Here is a 23,238-nt window from a genome sequence, read left to right on the forward strand (position 1 = left end):
GCCGTTCTTTCCTGTTCTAACAGAGACTCGTATCGGGGGTGCTGAGGGTAGGAGTTTGGACTGACATGAGCTGTGTCTAAACGAAATTGTGGTATTTGAAAAGTGAAGGCTGGCAGTTCGAAACATGGCCTAGGCACTGTTGGCTGTGCCGTAGTAGAGACTGGTGGTGCGGTGAATACTGTAGAAGATACTCCCAGAAACGGTGCCTGGGGGCGAACCTCAGAAGGCGTACCGGTGAAATTAGCTGATATAGTGGGGGTACCCAAACGGGATGAATGGGTTGGTTACGCGAATAGGGACGTTGGAGGTTCCGCTTGCCCTGGGAAGCAGTTCGGGAAATCCGGGGATTGTACCGGGCGGTTCTTTGCCATTAGACCAAACGTCCCACATCTCTAACATACGACAACGCAATACTCTATTTTCTTCAGCAGCTGCTGATTCTGACCCTGGGATAACCGATACCGGGTTATCCTCTGAAGGGTTAATAATCGGTAGATGACTTTCGGAAGCCATACGGATACTGCCTTTGGATCTTGTAAAATAAGGATGGGAAGCCAGACTACCACAAAACCAACCACCTGAAAAAGGACCTGTCTCATTGCCACACAACAAACCATTTAGTTTGAGAAATTTAACAGATAGGGAATAGTTAAGCGTTTCTAAATGTTTTGCAACGGCCGTGTGTTTCATCCCGGCTTTGCTATCTCTTTTTTCGAATTTCACATCCTAATTCTTTTTCTTCCTCTTTTGCTGTTTTGTGCTCTTTTATTTCTTCACTCTTTTCCTTCTTTTTTCATTCAATTTTTCCTTTTTCTTTCTCTCTTCTTTTTATTCTTTTCAGTTTATTTTTACTCATATTGTCTACGATTATGATCGAATCCGATGAGGATTGCCTACGTATCACGACACTGCATGAATCAGATCATTACGTAGTTCAGGGGATAAATGCAAAATAAAAGAAAGAAAATTTTTGGGTTTTCAATACTTCATTAAATAAAATCTTTTTGGGCTTTTCTATTACAGGGACTCGGAAATACCTACAATAAAGGGAACATACAGACTCAAAACAGAAAAACAAACAGACTTGGAAAAGACTAACAGACTCGGTATCCCTTCTCTCTAGCTAACCAAATCCACTGTTCTTGCGCTCCATCAGTGAATTGTTGGACATGGGGCTTTTTGGCGGGCTGTTTTGGCTCTTGATCGACTCGAACCCTTTTACCATACCAGGCCGTGTAGTTAGATTCTACTTCACTCGTGGACAAATCCCGTACTTGAGTCTGTGGCTCCAGAAACCTACATTAGTGCCAAATCTGGCGAACCTTTTCTTTTGGAAATGTGGCTTTTGGGCATAGTTCAACAACCTGTGGACTCAAATCTTCATCATGAAGGGTTGTTTGGCATCTGCCCAATTGGCGTGAGACCCGATACGGAGCATACGGCTGAATACTCCGAAGACTCATCAATAAAAGAAAGCACAATCCGGCAAACATGTAAATAACCTCGTTGACCGGGAGCCAACCGAAAGTCCACTCAATTTGATTTGCGGTCAAGGAACTCCCCCAGGTCGTTCCACCATATGTGGAGTCCTAGTGGAATCTCATCTACGATTCGAAAAGGTAGATTCTCAATGGTGCTCATTCTGCACATTTAAATTAGGGTGACTAGTTAAAACATGTGAGCTTCGTTTGAAAACTAACCAAACAAAAGATTATTTTGCAGAAACTTAATTCAAACAAATCGCGGCTACTTTTGCAAATACGGCCCTTCAGCACTTCAGTAGGAAAGATTTTAGGGCTGTGTTTGCTAAACCAAAAACTAGAAAAAGGACCATAGGCGGCAATTCTTGCAAAAACGACCTTCCGGCGTCCGATCGGGACATTTCTGACTGTTTGGACAAAAACGGCATCACCTAATTTTATTTTTGACAAAATGATGGCACTTTCACATTTTTGGTTATTTTTGCAAAAACGGAGCTGGACCCGATGAGGGTTGCCTACGTATCCCACATTCGGTGAGAATCAAAGGGTTTAGTATTTTGGTAAATTTTGACGCAACAGAAAAATATGATTTATTTTGAAATGACTTTTCTTCTTTTTTCTTCTTTTTTTTTCCGAAATTTTGGCAGAGTTTCGAGGTATTTTAGATACCGGGATTTTCAAACACGGGTGATTTTCTCTCTCTTACCTCAATTTTGGTTTTTCTTGACTTTTCTTCCCTATTCTAGAAGCCGATCAACATGCAAGCCGAAGCAAATAAATGTACAAGTAGCACGTAAAAATATATCAGGATGGTCTTTTAATTTTTGGGTACACTTGTCCTACACGGACCCAACCCCTATGTTGAGTCCCAAAGTCAAATGTAGGTGATGCAAACAAACGTACCTACTAGGGATCCGGCATAAGGCTATGTTATTTTAGGTTTAAAACATGGGTGTATTGTTTTAGACCTGGCTTACCCGAGCGGACAGCTCGAGCCGGGAGGGGGAGGGGGGAGGGGGGCAGCATGCCGGGAATACAGAAGCTTCACTAGCTTTGTAACTTGTCTGAACCTCATTCTAAAATTGGGATATGACTCTAACAGAAAAGAAGCCACGCGAAGAGCACGCTCCCCAGAAGATTTAGAAGACTCAAAGAGAATGAGGGTTTCATAATAGTTCATATACGGTTCAAATAATATCAAAGCGGTAAAAAATGGCATTTAGCACAGTAGGCTCAAACACATAAAAAATCAGATAATAAACAAAAACCAACTTTAACAGTTATTCTAAGCTCGAATTCTGAACCCTAAACCAGAGATTCTGGGTCGATATCCCCAGCAGTGTCGCCAGAGCTGTCACACCTCCTTTTTCTCAAAGTGGATAGGAAGTTTTTTCAATTTAAAGTAGCATTAATCAAAGTGAGATTATTTATTTATTCAGAGTCGTCAATAATTTATGGTGTCCCAAGTCACCGGTTTATTTCAAATCCCTAATCGAGAAAATTTGACTCCATTTAAAAGTTTGCGAACACAGAAAAATGGCTAAGGAATTCTGTTAACCCGGAAGAAGGTGTGAGACACTCCCAAGTTCTGTGATTTCAGCATGGTCGCTCAACTATTAATAATTGACCTAATTATCTAATTTATTACCTGTTTTAGACCTATTATGCATTTTTACCTTTTATAACCGCTTTTAATAGAGTTTTAATTGCTTTTAGGATTTATGAAAATTATTTCTGGAATAAGTTACAATGTCGTACACATGTCGTTTGGGTACACATTACAAACTTCGCCACATGAAATGCACCCGCGATTTACGATATATTTATTTTATTACTATTTGAAGTTATAAGATCGAGTCACGTGAAACACACACTCGAATTGGAATTTATGTATCATGACCATGCCACGGGAACTGTTCCCATGACCACGATAATTTATTTAAACGCGCCTAAAGCAAACTACGATTGTTCATGAATTATTTATTTCTACGGTTTGAGATTTTGATGAAGGTTATGGACTTTTGAACTATTGTTAATAAAAGAGGTATACGTTAAGCAGTAGGCTGATAACGTTGATCAAAGAAATTCTGATATTTGTTATAAACTTAACCATTCAAAAAGAAAACCAGTAGCTTTACTTCTCCTAATAAATAGGCTTAGCCCAAAGCCTGGCGTACTCTTTCAAAAGGAAATCATCAAGAAAACCATGAATTTAAAATTGGTGGATATAGTCGAATGTCTAATTAAACAATAATAATACAAACGATTATTTTGAATCAATTAGCTAGAAGATGGCGATATATTGGACCACTAGTCATGTCGTAATTGGGCTGACTAGCTAGCGGGCCTGCTGGGGGTAAACATTTCAAACCTTTTGGGCTTACTTGAATCCAGCCCAAATCTGTAGCTCTTCAAGGCTCAGAGCTTTAAACCAATTCCACCAATCATTAATAATAACATGAATCTTATTATGACTAGATACTTCTGCCAATTTTCATGGAATACATAACTAAAGAGTTAATAATTTTACATTACAGTGAAAACCTAACGTGAATGATACAATTACTGAGTTACAAAAAAGCACTAGGCATTCTATTGCATCACAAACGTGGATCCTAACCTCGCTTTTACAATAAAGTTAACTTCTACACACTAAACTTCTTCTTTCTGAAATTAAAGCTGTATTTCAACACATGAAATCCAAACTTTGGCCTGTAATTGTTCATGCTTTTCGAACCTCCATTCTCTCATGTTAAGCACATCACTAACAACAGATTTAGTACAACTTTTCATGAGACCGAGAATTACAAGACTAATAACATCATGAGAGGTTTAAATATTTTAACTTGCTCTAGCAGGATAAATGAATATCAATAGCAGCTGAATTAGTTTAAAATGGTTTCAACTAAAATTTCAACTAATGATCAAACAAACAAAGAGCTGATATTAACAGCTGATAGTAACAGAGGACCACAAGTAAGCACATGTAGCAAACAAATACAAGAAACTCAAAAATAGGCATAGGCATAGAATCAGCAAACTAAAGAACTTTATTTTTCATATTCAAAGAGAAGTACAGATGTGTTTGGCAACACAAGAAATAGAAAATAAATCTCTGAACTTGAAGACGGCTAGACCAAAATCTAAATAGCTTGATGAAAGATGAGCAAACACAGCAACTAAAAGCAGTAAATCCCAGAAAAAGACCTCAAATTCAATCCAAAACCAGCTTTGGCAAAATCAGGAACCAATGGAGTCAAACAACTTAGTCTTAGAAGCAATTACTGATTTTTAACTTTTACTTTTAGAAGAAATGAAATGAAATCACTGTATACAGTATGAGTCTCCTTCTTCTGCCTAAGAATGTGTGTGTGCTTTTGAGAGTGAAATATGCTGAATATTAACGTGTCTAAAGTCTGTGAAGGGAGTCCTTTTTTATAAGAAAATAAAATCAGCGGACAGAGCATCTTTTCTAACTAAATCTCAACAGCTGTCCTTTTCTATCCAATTTTCAGCATCTTTTTAAAACTAAAAATGGACAGTTGTCCAAGTCTAGAAGCTTATGATATTTTTATCTAAAATTCCACCATTTTTTACTTCCCAATTGACCCATTTAAGTTCTGCTTAATATAAATAACCACCAAAACCTTTTTGTATTGAACTTAAAACCCCACAGTTTCATAAACCAAAATTGCTAAAGAGGAAACCTCTACCATCACCTAAACGTGGGACTAATCCATAACAAACAGAATTAGTAACCATCCCTTAATCATGCTAATTAATTATTAAGTGAATCATGCACACATGGAGTCAAATAGAATTAAATCCTAACATGTCGACAGATTAGGGTAAAAAAACTAAAACTAAAAAAAAACTAAGCTAACAGATAAAAATCATAAAAGAACAAACAAAAAGACGAATTATTACCTAAATACAGCAAGAAGAACCTTTTGACAAAATATTTGGCCAATCATGGAGTCTGAATCCCTCCGAAATGATCCGAAAGTAACACTAATCGATTGTTCTTGCCAAAAACAATCGATTAGCATAAGTTTCAAGCCAAAAATTAGAGAAGAAAGATATAGGATTTTTCTGTTTTTTTTTAGATCCGAATTTGAGAACAGTCGGTGGGGATTTGGGGAAGATGACAATAGCTTGATGATGAAGGGAGGTTGAGGAGTATAGGGTGTCGATTTGGGGAAGATTGGGGCTCTTTTGGCGGGGCTAGGATGGCGGCCGCCGGTGGGGGTCTGTGGGAATTTGGGGGCGGCTATGGTTAGGGCTTTGAGAGAGATGAAGAGAATGAGGGGGATTTTGGGGTTAGGGGGTGGGTCCATTCTATCATATTTAAGGGATGTGGGGGGGTAGTTTAGGGCCGTTGGATGGGGAATGATGAAGGGCCAGGATTGAAGGCCTGAAACGACGTCGTTTGGCATTTAAAGAGGACTGGGTCGGATGGTCTTTGGGTTTGGGCTGGTTAAAAGGGGGGCTCAATAACACAGCCCAGTCCGATTTTTTGCAACCAAAAATGGCCCCTTTCTCTTCTTGCTCTCCATTCTTTGTTTTTCTTTCATTTTAAAAATCTACAAATTTAAAAAAAAATCCTAATTAGATTCTATCTTAATCCTAATTTACAAAATTAACCTATTCATTATTTCTAATATTTATATAATTAATTAACCATAAAATTAATGAAGGAAAAATTAATAATTTGAAACTAAGAGCTAAAAATAAAAGCCTATGGTATTTTTCGTGATTTTTGTTTAATAATGTAATTAATTACTAGTGCAAATAAACCTAAAATGTTATGCTATGAATATTTTAGAATTTTTTGGTATTTTCTTATAATTTTAAAATATTAAACATGCAACTAAATGCAAACAACAATTAGCAAAAAATTAAAAATAATTAAAAACAAATCTATTTTTGTGAATTTGTAGGAGTATTTTTTCATCGAGCAAAACTCACGTGCTCACAGTTAGTTGTTTGGATTGAGTGTTGTTCCAATTGATTGAAAATATCAAAGGAGTCAAAATTTAAATTTGAAGTGATTTGGAATAGATTTGAGCAAGATTTGAGTTAAATTTCAGAAAAGACGCGAGGAAAAAGACGAAGTCAGTTTTTGTATAATCTTGTATAATAGTGTATATGAGTGTATATACACATCTTATCTACTATTATACACTTTTATACACCTTTATATAAGCATTTGTGGACGAACTTCTTCCACGATTTTCAGTTGCAATTCTTTTCAAAACCAATCCAATCCCCATTAAATGAACAAATTTTATATACAACCTCCTTATACTATTTCTATCAAGCCTAAATAATACCCACTCCTAATTTTTCACAAAATCAAATTCGGAATTTAAATCCACATATTTAAGCTTGTTAGAAATCTAATTTTCACCATCCAAATGGATTTGGTTTGTTGAACTAATAATTGAGTCACAGTTAATGATTCGAAAATTAACTTAAAAGCTTGAGCAATATTTTTAAAAAATTAAATAGTAATTTCGAGAACCTATTGGAGTTGAATGTTGAGTATTAGCCTATTAATTTTGGGAAAATCTCATTTTATACCCATTAATTCCAAACTATTTACCCTTTAATGCCCAAGCCCAAACTATTTACTACTCCTGCCCAAATGGCCCAAACTATTTACCCGCTAATTCCAGCGATGCTTTTTGCGACCAAGAACTGAGGCATTGATTAGGCTTATTCTCTCATCCGTTCGCACTGAAAATTGAAATAACTTCAAGCCTTCGTGATTTTAGCACTGCAAACAAGTTTCAACACTAAAATACAGGGTACAATTCAAAAACTAGATCATAGGAAGAACATATCAATTTTTGAAACTCCATATGAATGAGTTCAAAATGCCAGATCTGATTTTTTTATAGTGGTTTACTGTTGAAATTCGTTAGTTATTGTTCTTTGATGTGTAGATTGTACCTTTGATGCTGGTTTTTGGAGATTTATTGGACAAAAATTTAAATCCACCATTGAAGGACCTTGAAGCTTGAAACTCATAACTTGGTTTGTTTGAGTTTTTAATTATTTTGATCCGATCCTGTATGAGTTTGTTTGGAAAGTTGATTGGAGGTTGTAGCTAAAGTTTTAGTCAATTTGGTGGAGATTTTGTAGTAGATTTTAGAAATTTGGGTTTGAAATATAGTTGAACCAGAGAAGAAGACGAATTTGTATTGTATACCCAAATAGTATACAAATATACCATTTTAGTATACAATTCATTCCAATTAAATACCCTATTAGTATAGCTATATACTATAGTGGTATCATATGCTAGTTGAATCATTTTTTGATTGTATTAGTTGCATTTAATTGGTACAATATTTGATTTTTTTTAATAATAGTAATATAGTACAATATCTTGAAATACCTTATCATATTAATATGTGGTACACTATTTTTTTATTTTTCTCTTTATGCATGTGTTATGTAATAGTAGTATAGTCATATAGTTGTCGGGAACTAGTAAAACTGTATATCATGTTGGTATAGTTATATGCGATATTGGTATCATATGGTAGTTGAACATTGTTTTGGTTGTTTTAGCTGCATTTTAAGTGAATTCTATTATGAAATTATTTATATGAACATGAGTTGCAATGCTGGATTTTTTGTGTGCCGATGGACATAAATTATGTGTATTGTGTAATAATTTTTATAGTTAGAGGCAATTGTTGGAACGACCCCATACAACTATATACCCTCTTAGTATACGAAATGAGCAAGTTGTTTTGCGAATATTTAGCTTGCAATACGAGCATGTAATTTTCTCATACTTTTATTGCGTCCTTTAATGTTTTTGGTACAGTAGTATAGTCGCAGATAGTTGTAGCATTATTCTAGAGAAATCACATGCTCTGTTGGTATGCATATATACTATATTGGTATCACATGGTACTAGAAGTCTTTTTTGCTACTTATACTTTTGTTGCATTTTTTAATATTTTGTTGTCATTTTATTATAACTAGTATATATGAAGATTTGGTTGCCGTAGATTATGTTTCTTACTCTATAACTGGTTGTATTACTGCTAATGGTAGAGTGTGTACTGATATTTATAGGGAAGGAGATCAAGGTTTGCATGGCAATCACGTGTTGATTCTTAGAATATGATTATGTAATTTGTGGTGCTCATCAGCAGTCAATGTGATATTCAATGAATTAGGTCAAGTGCCAACTGATATTATTTCAGTTTCATAATTGAATTTAAAAAATGAGAAAGAAAAAAAAACAAAAGGTATATTGTACTAGTTATATTTAAAAAAAGTGAACAAATATTTACTGTATCAATTATTTTTTCTTATTGTATAAAAAAAGAATAATAAAAAATAGTGAAAACGGTAAGTGAAATTAGATTATGAAGAGAAAAATAATTTAAAAAAAAAAGTTAAATGAAATTAGAAAAGGAAAAAAAGAAAAAAATAAGAAGAAAAGGAGAAAAGAAAAAAAAGAAAAAGAAGAAGAAAAGAAGCATAGAAATAAAAAAGAATTGGAGAATAAAGAAAAAATTCCCCACAAAAACTATTATGGGTAGGAAATGTAATTAGTTTATGGGTAGAAAAATAAATGGGTAGACAAGAGTAAATAATTTTGTTTTTGTGGGTAACTGTGTCAAAACCCCTATTATTTTTGGGCTAGTTAATTGTAAGGACTATAAAATTGAAAAGTAGGGAGCCCGGTAGTTCTAATGTGAAATTTTTCCTAAATTAAATCATATAGTTATGGATAGTTAAGAGTTGTTTTAAATGGTCAGGTTTATCAAGGAGTCAAAACCTCGGGGTCTAAAAAATTCCCTTGCACAACATGTTCTCTCTCGTTTCAACTTCTTCCATAGCCTATCTACTACAACACCTCTCCTATAACCAGTCATAAGAATCCTATTACATATGTCTACTTTTAACAAATTACCCCATCATACACTCGAGGAACCACCAGACCTCACCTTGATGCAAATTGATGATAACACTCTAGCACATAAACCAGCTTCTTTCCTGCAAACCCTCCTTACAAACAAATACTTATCTCCATCAATAAGCAATCATCAACGAATAATACCTAACCATGACCTAACTGAGGAGATAATTCAAGACACGGACGAAGCTGATAATTTTATCACAATAACAACTACTGATAAGGCGCGGATATATGAGCCTTGGAAATATTCAGTAATTGTTAAGCTGTTTGGAAGAAGAGTTGCACATCATATATTAAAGACTAAGCTTAAGGAGATCTGGAAGCCCACTGAAGAACTTCCTATTATTGATTTAGGATCGGATTTCTTCCTTATCAAATTTCAACAGGAAGATAACATGCTAAAAGCTCTTCAGGGAGGTCCGTGGTTTATTTTAAATCACTTCTTATCCGTACGTCGATGGGAACCCAAGTTTACGACCTCGGCCACCCAACTAACTTACTCGGCCATCTGGGTGACGCTTCCGGAGTTGCCAACGGAGTTTTATGATACAGAGATTCTGCAACGAGTTGGAAACAAACTAGGACAACTCTTGAAGATTGATACCTGCACCTCCACAACCACGAGAGTACGTTATGCACGTATTTGCATAGAGGTACCTCTGGAACGACCTCTCAAATCCTACATCAACATAGGCCACCATAGACAAAGCCTTCTATATGAAGGTGTTAACATACTCTGTACGAGTTGTGGCCATCTTGGCCATACACTACAAAATTGTACAACGCCTACTCAAACTACATCAACTCCTACAACCGCTAAGCCATCGACTTCTACTACAACTGAGCAAGAATGGAAAACAGTTATCTTCCCAAAAAATTCAACTCGATGCATAACCAAAGGCTGAGTAAAAGCACCACCTCTACTCCACTGATGGATCAGCTGCCGGCGCGGGAGCTACCAGGTAAGTTCTCTAACCCTAAGGTCCCAATTTTGTGCTCCACTAACCCGTTGCATGATGATGGGCTGTCTAAGCCTAACAAGGGCCTACAAAATCAGTTTAGTCTTCTAGCTGATCAAACTGGGCCTCAATATGATTATATGGACTCAAGTCCAACTCCTAATAATCCTATTAAACCAGCTCCTTTAAGCAAAACAGTAGATACCCAGTATGAGCCCGCCTTAGGTAATACCAACGACTCATTATTACTGCCTCCCTCTCTACCCAATCATAAAATTACTTCTCCCACTCATACTTTATCGGATTCACCCACTCAGCATTACACGTATCCTCAGCAACAAAATCCACCTAGGAGGGAGTTTACACGTATTAGTCCACCTCCACAGACGGACCCATCAAAATCGACTGTTTTATCACAAATTTCACCTCCCTTAGCCACGTCCTCTTTAACACCCAAGAGTGATAATAGTAACTTGCATGCCACAGTAAATTTGGATAATAACGAATCTACTGTTACATGCAAACCTAATAATTACTTCCCATGTGATCCCCTCCCAATTACCTATGCTCCCCCATTACACCCTCCTTTGTTAACACCGCCTATTAAACATACTACTAAAAACACTGCAGAATCCTTACCTCTTACAATACCCTTAGTTCAACACTTTGAGAACTCTGAAAATGCAGAGACCAATATTTACCAACCGCAGTCGGAACCAAAATTTCGGGGAGAATATGGAAGTGAACAATCAATTCTTCCACCTACCAAGACTGATCATGCAGGGTCCCCCAGTTCCTCACATATCCTCTCCCATGATCTACACTTCTCAGTAGATCACTATGGACCAGCCCCTCCAATCCTAGCTAGAGATGGGTCTACAGGGATATGCACTAGTATTCACAATGGAGTTGAACAACCAGGAAGTGGTGCTGTTAATTCAGAATCCTACACACCTAGCAGAGATAGTAACCGAGGGAATGAGGATAGGTATGGAATCTTACAACCAAAACCATTGGTACTCGACTCAGACACCCCTGTTCTTAGGCACCCAGGCATCCTCCTCCATGCAAGCTCAATGGCAATACCTTCCTCCTCCCACGCCTCCCCTAGGGAATCAGAGCTTTCCACTTCTTCCGTTCTACCCTCCCCATCACATGGGGCAGATTTATGCCCCTTGGTTCCAGGCCTTGGATACATTCAATCCTTTCTCCCCGTATGCGAGTCCACTGAGCCCATTAGAAAACCTTACTCCACACGACAGTCCACAGGACACCCCTCCTCAATCTCCTCCCGCACTAGATGTTCAAACAAGCCAGGAGTTAGCCGAGATACTTGCAGAGATGAGGGCAATGAGGACGGAGTTTTGATGGCTAAAGGGAATCCATCTTTACAACCTAGAAGAGCACTTCGAAAAAAAATTCATTCTCAAATGCCCCCCAGAAATGATAGCCTGCAGCCTCCACTTTCGTCAAACAATAAATCCAGAAATAGGCAAATATGCTATGGTAATCATCCCAACTCTCCTTCAGAACACTCCTACTCTAAGTCTAGGTCAAACTATGACTCAGACAGTCCCTCGGATGGCTCCATCTCCCATGAGGGAGATAACCTCTCCTAACTCATACATGAATTTTCTAGTGTGGAATTGTAGGGGATCACACAACCCCGAGTTTCGTAGGCACTTTAGATCACTCCTAGATAATCATAGGCCAGTGTTAGCTATTCTGTTGGAAACTCACATGCAAGATCACACTAGGCTTCGTGAGGATTTCAATTTTACTAATATGTCGCAAGTGCCAGCTAATGGGCTCATCGGTGGTTTACTAGTGTTGTGGAATGAGGCTAGTATCAATGTTACTGAACTAAGGCTTTCTGAGCAAGAAATTCACTGTGTGGTCCAGGTAAGTCCAAACAAACCATGTTGGCTTTTATCTGCAATATATGCTAGTTCTCATTATCAATTACATGATGTATTGTGGAATAACTTATTATGTATGCATAACACTGTTTCTATGCCTTGGTTAATTGGAGGTGACTTTAATGAAATTATAGACTCAAATGAAAAATTTGGGGGACTTCCTATAAATAACAATAGGGCTGATAATTTTGGTAATATTATTAACACTTGTAAACTAATTGATTTGGGTTTTCAGGGTAGTAGGTATACTTGGACTAATAAACGTAGATATGGCTTCACAATATTAGAAAGACTTGATAGGTTCTTGGCTAATTATGACTGGTTAAATTTATATCCTGAAGCTTTAGTTAGTCATCTACCTCGTACTCATTCTGATCACTGTCCGCTTTTAATTACTTTAGAACCACCAACAATTATACATCAGAATATTTTCCGTTTTGAAACTATGTGGGCCTCACATCCGCAGTTTCAACAATTAGTTCATAGCGTTTGGTCTGAAGATCAACTTATATTTCCTACTATTCATAAATTCCAAGCTGTAGCATCTAGGTGGAATAAACAAACGTTTGGAAATATATTCCAAGAAAAAAGGAAACTCTTAGCAAGACTGGGAGGGATACAAGCATCAGTTCATTATCCAACCAGTATTTTCCTCCAAAATTTGGAAATAGAACTCAATCTTGAATATAGTAATCTCCTTCGTGTGGAGGAAGAATTTTGGAAATTAAAATCTCGTATTAATTGGATAAACGATGGAGATGCTAATACTAAGTTTTTCCACATGTCCACTCTACATAGAAGACGTAGAAATAAAATAACTGCTTTAAAGGACACTGTTGGAAATTGGGTTGATGAACCAGCTCAGTTGCACAATTTAATCCTTCATTATTACCATTCTTTGTTTACTACTCAACAAGTAAGCAGTCCTAATTCATATTGGAGCCCTAGCACTTGGAGCCCTTCTTATAACGATATCCAAACTATCACTGCTCCATTCAGCCATGATGAGATTAAAAATGCCATGTTTAGCTTTAAACCTTATAAGGCTCCTGGGCCGGATGGGTTACACCCCTACTTTTTTCAAAAATATTGGCCAGCAGTGAGGAAAAAGGTTAATAGTTTTTGTGAAGATGTTTTCTTCACTAACAGATCCTAGATGAATTAAATAAAACGTTGGTTTGTCTAATACCTAAAACAAAACATCCTTCTACTATAACACAATTTCGTCCCATTAGTCTTTGTAATACCTTGTATAAGCTCATTACTAAATTAATTGTTAGTCGTCTGAAACCTATTGTCAATAAAATAATAGGACCTACTCAAAATAGCTTCCAGCAAGGTAAAAGGGCTTCTGATAATGTCATAATTGTCCAAGAGGCCCTAAATTATCTTGCAAGAATGAAAGGTAAATTATCAGCCATGATCCTTAAATTGGATTTGGAAAAAGCTTTTGATCGACTGGAATGATCTTTCATTAAAAAAACTCTACGCTACTTCAATATTCCTGAACAAATGATCTCTTTAATCATGTCTTGTATTACTACAAGTTCTATATCAATCATCATTAATGGAACCAGGACTCAATATTTTTCACCAACTAGAGGGATAAGGCAAGGGGATCCTTTATCTCCCTACTTATTTATAATGTCAATGGAAATGTTATCCCATAAGATTTTAAGGGATGTCGAATATCTCCAATGACAACCTATTAAGATTTCCACAAATGGACCACCACTTTCACATTTATTCTTTGCGGATGACATTATTTTGTTCTCAAAAGTCACTACTAAATGTTCCCATGCCATTGTGGATGTGTTAAATGATTTCATGTTTCATTCAGGACAACAAATCAATTTTGATAAATCGAAGATTTATTTCTCTAAAAATTGTAAGCAGGAAGATAAACAGTTTGCTACAGACTCCTTTAGTATTAAAGAAGGCAGCTCCTTTGGGAAATATTTAGGATTTCCTATGTTCCAAGGAGTACAAAAAAAAACAAGATTTCCAATTCCTCCTTGATAATTTCAAAAACAGACTTGCTGGTTGGAAAACTAATTTTCTCACACTCGCAGGCAGAGCTACGTTAATTAAATCAACTTTGAATAACTTACCAAATCATATTATGCAATATATTAGCATTCCCCCGGCAATTATGTCCAGAATGAATCAATACCAGCGTAATTTTCTCTGGGGCACAACTGCTAAAAGGAAAAGAATTCACCTTCTAAAATGGGACACCGTTACTACGCCAAAAGAAGCAGGAGGTTTAGGAATACAAAAACTTGACGTTAAAAATTCAGCACTTCTGGCTAATTTGGCTTGGAGAGCCTTTAAATCACCTAACACAATGTGGGCACGGATTCTCTTTAATAAATACTTGAATAGAAATAAGGGTTTCAAATACTCACGAATTTGGTCCAATATATTACAAGGATGGAAGTTGTGCCAAACGGGCTTACAATGGAGAATTGGAACAGGCCAACATATTAACTTTTGGAATGATCCCTGGTTAAATCCTGGTACAACAATTCGTTCACTAATACAAGGGCCTCTTCCAATAAATCCGAGTAATATTAAAGTTTCATCTTTCCTCAATAATGCCAATTGGGATTGGAAGATAATGCCTTTTGAGTTACCTAAAGAAATCATGCAATCCATACACAATATTTATATTTCACATATCAAGAATACTCCGGACACTCCCTACTGGGGATTAACACAAATTGGTGCATTTACAACAAACTCTAGCTACCATAGCTTACTGGACAAATTCACAAATTCACCTACACAACCTATTAACTTCAAGTGGATATGGAAGCTACCAATCTTACCTAAAATTAAAACCTTCATTTGGTTATTATGCCATGACCGACTACCCACTAAAGTATACCTTACAAATATACGACTTATACAAAATAACACTTGTACGTACTGCCTAGATACTGAAGAAAATATTCGTCACATTTTCCTTGAATGCAAAAATGCTACTGACTTTTGGGCAGAATTAGGCCTTGCAAATCTAATAAGATCTATACATACCATCCAAGGTACTAAGAATTGGTTATATACTTTAATTAACTCTAACAATGTTCGTCTCCCGCATAAATTAAGCTCAAACACTTTCCTCCCTGTATGTTTATGGAATATTTGGATAACTCGCAACAAAAACACTTTCAACTCTTTAAAGGAAAAGGTTAATGTTTCTACAACAACTCTGCAAGCTACTGAGTTTGCTTATCTCACGGCTCATTTTCATAAACCTAGAAAAAAACGACCCTTCAATCTTGGATGGCAACCACCTGCGCAAAATTTCTACAAGTTAAACACTGATGGTGCTACTGGGATCAATATAAATGGAATTGGGGGAGCAATCCGTGATTCGCAAGGGGCATGGATAATGGGCTTTGCACAAGGCATACAAAAGGGATCTACTATATTAACTGAATTATATGCTTTGTTCACAGGCCTTAATTTAGCCTTACAATATAATTTGATACCTATAGAAGTGGAGCTAGATGCTAAACAGATTATTACTATATTACAAACTGACAATCTTCCTTATTCCAATATGATAAACGATTGCAGGTACCTCCTCAACCGGCTTGATAATCCGCCAGTCCGACATGCATACAGAGAACAAAATATGGTCGCGGATCAACTAGCAAAGGCAACCAAACTTTTTGTTCATGTGACTGATCCTTATGTTTATAATGTGGCACCTCCTTTTGTAAATCCAGCTCTGGAAGCTGATAGGAAGCACTTCTTTTATGTAACTACAAGCCAAACAATGGAGGACTCTAGTAGTACTACCTATGTAAATACTATGATGCATGCTAAAGGTAATAGTAGTACTAATGTTGGTTTGCCTAATAGTAGTTTAACTAAGTTTGGCAAGACATCCATCTGTAATGGGTCACTCTGTATGCAGTAGTTAATATATATGCATCTTATCTTTTTGCACAAAAAAAAGAGAGTTGTTTTAAACATGATGTTAAATAGAAAACGTAAAAAAAAAAATGAAACCTTTTACGTAATTTTTGTTTTTCGCTTTCACGGGAATACAGTAATATTTTTTAAGAAATATGAAAAATAATAGACTTCAAATGTTAAAAATAAACCCTTTTAAACTTCATAGCAACTACTTATAATAAGAAAAGGAAAATGGTTAAAAGGGGGTGGATGGGAGGCTGAGGCATATGATTGAAGAAAATTAAATGTTTGTACTAAATCAGCAAAACATGATATGTATTTATCACTTATATCGTAGTTAATAATTTAGTTTGTGATAACTAATGTTAAATAATTGGTCCAATGCTCTTTTTAGAGTAAAGTGAAATTAATTCAAACATTGAATATGAATATTAGTATTTGTTTACGTCTGTAGTATCTTTCCGTTGGTAGTCTATTGTTTCACTTCATGTAGTCTAGACTAAATTTAAGAAGATTATATTCTATAGTCCCACAAGGAAAAACAATAGCTACCAAGTTATATTTTAAATTGCTCATATTATTATAACACAAATTTTGTACTGAACAATAACGCCGTGCACGCGAGGACACAAACAACCATATGTTTGTTTTAAATTTCAAAATAGTATTAACCATTCATTAGCCATTGGGATCTAGTAATGATGATATTAACTTAATTGATTTCGTTCCCTTTTCACGTGCATATAATCGGATTCCTGTCATAAATAATTAGCAGTAACTAATAATAAAACAAACAGTCATTACATAAGCCAATTATGCAAGTACTCATATAGTTATATTTGTACGAAATAATTTGAAGATCTTTACATGTTTATGTAATACATCTGTATTGCTGTAAATTAAATAATAATCTTTCTGAAAATAGAAACAGAAAGTTAGTAGAAATTAAATTCCGAAAACAGTAAACTTCTTCAAAATAAATTCTGGAAAAACGTTATAGGAACAAATCGAACCCACTGAATACACAGTGTGTCCTTAAGGAAATTATTCCCCTCAAGTACCCGAGGTTATGGAATATATCCTCCCAGGATAGAACGATTTAACTCACCAGTGTATCGGTTCCTAAAACTCTGGTGATCGGGGAACCACTCGATGGTCGTAAAACATACTGGAATATTTTGTGCAGAAGAAGAAGAAGAAGATTCAGAAATTTCGTAAGTCAATATTCTGGGATTTAAAGGTCTATTTATAGCCAACTTGGTGATGTTTCTGAAGAGGTTTGCAACCTTTCAGAATAGTCATGACTGTTGGAACAGGTGTGACCCTCTGAAGAGGTTTGCAACCTTTCAGAGCAGTCATGGCTGTTAGAACAGGTGTGACCCACTGAAGAGGTTTGCAACCTTTCAGAATAGTCATGGCTGTTGGAACAGGTGTGACACTGTTTCAGAACAGCCATGGCTGTTGGAAATTTTTTGCGGGAAATTTAAAACGAATTTAAATTAATCCGGAAAAGAAAAACGGGCTAGACCGGACCGGGTCGCGGGTCATCCCTCCATTTCTTTTCCCACCATTTTTCATTCACACCTCTTTTGTTATTATTTATTAAATAACAAACCCAACAACCCCCCACATGAATGGGGAATGGCTATAAACTTAAAGGAATACACGGACGTGTGTGTGTTTTACAAACAAGAATTGATTGCATCTGGATAAGTAGGTTTCCCTTTGAACTTTCCGTAGTGAACTTATATCGGATATACTCGGTCAATCGGTAGATTTGATATCTTTGAACCGTCGAGCTTTGTTGTATACCTAGACAACATAAGTCACACAATCAATCCTTAACCATCTATGGTTCTCACGGTTGTGTTCGTTTCAGCCATGAACACCGCCTGGTTTCATGAGTGCTTAGAGAATGGGCCTTTACTTTCATTCTCCTTGAAGCGGCTTACACTTCACACTCACATGTGAATACATGCGCGTACAGCTGGGCTGCCCTGATTTTAGGCGCTTTTTACTGCTGTATTCATGAACACAACATCGCGAATACATGTGAATACATGCGCGCACAGCTGGACTGCTCTAATTTTTAGACGCTTTTTGATGTTATATTCAGGAATACAACGAATACACTACCGTAACAATTGAATAGTAACTATAGGAAGTAATTATGTATATGGTAGCTATAGGAAGTTAATAGCCACTGAACAATAGTGGTTTCCGAAAATTCCTCAAAAATTAAACAGGAAGTAGTATCCTTTCAGAGGATTTCGCACTTAGTTGACTTTCAAATTAAATGATGAAACACTTGTCATCACTTTTGCAACATCAATGGTTTTTATTCTATACTACTAGGTAAAAAATGAATGGAATGGCAATGAGTAGAGAAATTCATTTATTTCTCAGATTGATTACAAATTAATATGTGTGTGTGTATGTACACAATGACATATATAAATAAGGAAGGTAAAAGAATGCTCTACTCTATGAGTATCAGTTTTTATGATCTGAGGTATCTTTAGTAGCAGTGTTCTTTCTAAAAGGAGAATAACCTTTCTGCAATACTTTCTCGACTTCCTCGAATTGCAACCCTTTGGTTTCAGGAACAAGGAAGAAGATGGCAACGAGTCCAAGAAGTGAAAACCCCGCGAATAGGAGGAACGTGCCAGAGGAGCCGAGATGTTCAGTTAATGTCAAGAATGTTAAGCTAACAATTAGATTTGAAGTCCAGTTGGAAACTGCAGCAATGCCTCCACCTATTCCGCGGAATCTTAAGGGGTAAATCTCAGAGTTGATAACCCATGGTATTGTTCCCATACCTGGGGAATACACTATGATGTATAATCCAAGAAATATGACTGCTAAGAATCCGAACTTGCTTGGACAACCTTTCGTGTACCAAACGCGTTTCTCTGCTTTGCAAGCTCCTTCTAGTGCATCTGTTTTTGCTATACATGCTCCAGGAGCATACTGCACATTAAAACAAATTCAAAACCAATGCAAAGTTATGTTAGTATCTATATGTTGTTCGAGTCCTCATGCAACAAGGTATTTTCACGTTGTATAGGTGACACAAGACAGACTTCTACACTCACTTGTAGATTCTAGTTACATGATTTTTAATAAAGGAGCATCTCGCGTCCACACAAGATTCAGAGAAGGGCCGCGCCTGCACCCCATAGTGGTGTGATATAGACAGCCTACCCTAATGCAAGCATTAGTGGTTGCTTCCATGACTCGAACCCGTGACTTATACAATTTTACCGTTGCTCCAAAGCTCCCCTTCAGTTAGTATATGACCTAAATATATGTCTGAATTTTAAGTTCGCCTATGAGATATACTTGCATCGATATAAACTCAGCCACCTAAATACTTGCACAAACAATGAATTGAATCTAGTCTAGCCACATAGATATCCTACAAGTCACATGCATTTAGGACCTAATTCTAAGATATTCAAAATTACTAGTTGAAGTAAGTTATTTACTGACTTACCAGATCATTGGTATTTGAACAAAATCCACAATCAGCATCCTTAGCCAAGCATTTCATGCAATTCCAGGACGACGGATTAGGTGAATTGGCATAGGCCTTACAAGTAGCATTACCAAAATGTGCAGATTCATTGCCGCTGATTGTTGGTGCATGAGCGGATGCTTGAAAGAAGACAACAGACAAGACAACAAGGCAAGAAATGATACCCAACATAGAGATAATCATGAGTCTCCTCCTACCATATTTGTCGACAAACGCCACACTAACTATGGAGCCAACAGCATTGAGACCAGAGGTGATAAGTGATAGCGCGACAGCAGTTCTATTAGATGCAAATCCAGCAAATTGGATGATAGTTGGACTGTAATACATGACAGTGTTAATACCGACAAATTGTTGAGCCACTTGAACACAGATTCCTGCATAGAGTGCTCTTCTACATGCTGTATTTCCAAATGCTTTCTTAATTTGAGTAAATGTGCTACTTCCGATGGAACCTTCAATCGCCTTTTCTTCCTCAATTGATTTCTTCATTGCCTGCATTTCCTCCTCTACTTCCTCAGCAGAGTAAATTTTCGCCAAGATTTCCTTCGCCTCGTCCACTTTCCCCTGATATATACCCATCAAACATCATTATTACATAATTTTCACCAATATTTCCTTGGCGTCGTCCACTTTTCACTAATATATATATTCCAATCAAATGTCATTTGTACATAAATTTTCGCCAACATTTCCTTGGCCTTGTCCACTTTCCCTTAATGTTTAGTAATAGTTTAAGTTCTATACACATATTGTATAATTACACAATCATGTCATTTATAAGGTATCTACAGGTAAGTCTTTAAAAGTAACCTGACAAAAGGTAAATGACCATTATTACAGGTTAAACTACACTGATAGTGTAAAATATTTGTTAGTGTACAAAACTTAAATTCTATATACCAATCAAGCATTGTTACTACTACCTATTTTCGTTGCAGTGGAGTTTATACAATTGGTCAATCGATCAATTACCTTTCTGTAAAGCCATCTTGGAGACTCGGGGAGGGTAATCATGAGCAAAAACTGAATAACTGCCGGAAGTCCAGCAATGCCAAGCATCCATCGCCACGTTCCTTTCACCTGAAACAAGTTAAACATTACGTACTATGGTTCTCAAAAGCACAAGAGAAGTAGGAACGAGATCGATGCAATTGCCCAAGCATCCAATGCATTTAGTACATATCAAAAGGAAAAGATAGTGAAATAAAAAGTTGTAGTGAATTACATGAGTGAAGGCAAGATTGATTAGATATGAAATGAATTGGCCTCCTGTAATGAGGAAACCATTCGTGCTGACAAGTGCACCTCTGATCTTATGAGGAGAAGCTTCTGATATATAAAGAGGAGCAGTCATTGACGCCATTCCAACTCCCAAACCGACGAATATCCTTCCAAGAATTATCACCCAAGGCGCGGGGGCAACAGCCATGATAATTGCACCAGCAAAGAAGAGAACATCAGCGATGAGAATTGAAAGTTTTCGTCCAAACTTATCGTTAAGCCAACCACCAGTGGCAGCACCAAAGATTGCACCAGCAACAGCCATACTAACAATAGTTTCTTGCAGCCATGTTTTCTCGTCGACGTCATTAAAATCTTCTCTTATGTAAAGAAGTGCACCAGAAATAACACCAGTATCATAACCAAAAAGAAATCCACCAATGCCAGCTGATAAAGCCAGCTTCATTATATAAGGAGTTTTCCATACTGCACTCCAACATTCTGTGAATTCTGTTTTATCTGCTTTGTTTATTCCTCCCTCTACCATTTTGTTTACTTATTTGCATTCAACAATCTCCTCACTATAGTTGTTTTGTTTGGGGAAAAGTGAATTCCTTGTTGCTTGAACTCCAAAAGAAAAATGAAAATGGATTCTTTATAGAGTATAGATATTCCAACCTTTATAAATCTGCATTAAAAACAAAAGTAGAGAGAATTACAACAACAACAACAACAAACGCACACCTTACCCCCACCTTGAAGGGAGAAGGTTGTTTCCATAGACCATCGGCTCACGAAAGACGAAAAGAAAAGCAGTAGCACCAAGTAGTAACAACCTATGTTACTCGGACTCTTCAAAAATGTTGTTGGGTGCGTGTCGGATCCTCCAAATTTAGTGCATTTTTGAAGGATTCCACACTAGTGCGGCTACACTTTTGGAGAGTCCGAGCAACATAGGTAACAACAAAAAGATAGTAAGAAAACGAAGCGAAAGGAACAATAAGTAATCCAAAAGAATTCTAACAATAATAGAATACAAGACTGACACTAAAGCCCTCGACTACAACAACAATAACCAGAGGCGATCAAATTTAAATTCGATGGATTCAATATATATTCTCAGTTTCTCACCACTTAATCCATTGCATTTTTGCAATTATGGGTTCATAACTAGCATTTTTTAGTGCTTTTAAAATATACATTTATGGTCCGAGTAAAAATACCGAGTTTCATTAAACTTGTTGGGGCTATATTGCACCCGCCATCAATAATAACTACGCCTCGATCCCAAGCAAATTGGGGTTGGCTATATGAATAGTCATACTATCCATATTGCTCCATTTAAGCTCATCTCAGACCATTAAGAGACGGACGCAACATATAATCAACGGATTCAGTTAAACGCAACAACTTTTACACGAAGCATAGATATATATTATTAAAAAAATCACTAAAATATTAATACTAACCTATAATTACAAAAGATTGTGCTGGGTTCAATAATGGGAACACAAATACTGAATTTATCAAATTTAAATCCCCAATCCGCCTCTAAGTCCAAGGGAAAAAAATGAAAATGAAACCATATATATAAACATTGTGCTAATTACTTTTGAAGAGAAAAACCAACCTAATAGAAAGTCTTTAGATGAATTCTTTAACAGTATGAAAATGCAAATGTTTAAGAATCTGCATGAAAAACAAAAGGCAAATAATTACTAAGAAAAGATCATGAAATTCATAACCATAATGCTAATTAATTAATTAATTAATTTCAACCTTATATTTACATGAAGAGATTCAGAAATGAAGGTAGAGGGGGAGGAATATAAGCTTCTAATTTCTTGTGGTTGTTTATAATATCCATTTAAAGACTTGTCGTTGAGCAGAAATAAATTATTGCCATTAATTTTGAACAAATTAAAAGAAAAGAATGGTTTTGCATGGCTTAGACAACCTGCGACAATGGATATTTATTTTTTAAGACAACCACTTGTTATTCATTTTATACACAGATATATCGGGAAATTTAAGGTTTACATTTAATTTCGACAATTTATATAGCGATTATAATGCGGAGATTTATAGGGGAATAATAATCACTCAATTATCGTGATCTCATCGGAATATATATAATCCAAGTCACGTACTTGTTTTAAATTGGATAAAATTTAGTTTCGCGTAACAATATTGACCTATATTTGATCACTTTATATTGCAAAATATTAACATGAGATTG

The 23,238-nt window shown here is 36.3% G+C and overlaps 1 protein-coding gene and 1 long non-coding RNA gene across 2 annotated transcripts; both read right to left on the reverse strand.

The window, feature by feature from the left end:
* On the reverse strand, positions 3,929-5,815 carry LOC109235711. Its single transcript, XR_002069434.1, has 2 exons — positions 5,409-5,815; positions 3,929-4,245 (listed from the first exon to the last, which is right to left on the reverse strand). It is a non-coding gene; the product is annotated as an uncharacterized LOC109235711 (long non-coding RNA).
* On the reverse strand, positions 18,607-22,870 carry LOC109235712 (inositol transporter 4-like). The gene is made up of 6 exons (XM_019401922.1): positions 22,779-22,870; positions 22,630-22,688; positions 21,004-21,687; positions 20,751-20,858; positions 19,734-20,342; positions 18,607-19,207 (listed from the first exon to the last, which is right to left on the reverse strand). Exons 3-6 carry the CDS (start codon positions 21,544-21,546, stop codon positions 18,731-18,733), a joined length of 1,737 nt encoding a protein of 578 aa, XP_019257467.1. The 5' UTR covers positions 21,547-21,687; positions 22,630-22,688; positions 22,779-22,870; the 3' UTR covers positions 18,607-18,730.

The sequence above is a fragment of the Nicotiana attenuata genome, chromosome 12 (genome assembly GCF_001879085.1).
Source record: "Nicotiana attenuata strain UT chromosome 12, NIATTr2, whole genome shotgun sequence".
Classification (NCBI taxonomy): Eukaryota; Viridiplantae; Streptophyta; class Magnoliopsida; order Solanales; family Solanaceae; genus Nicotiana; species Nicotiana attenuata.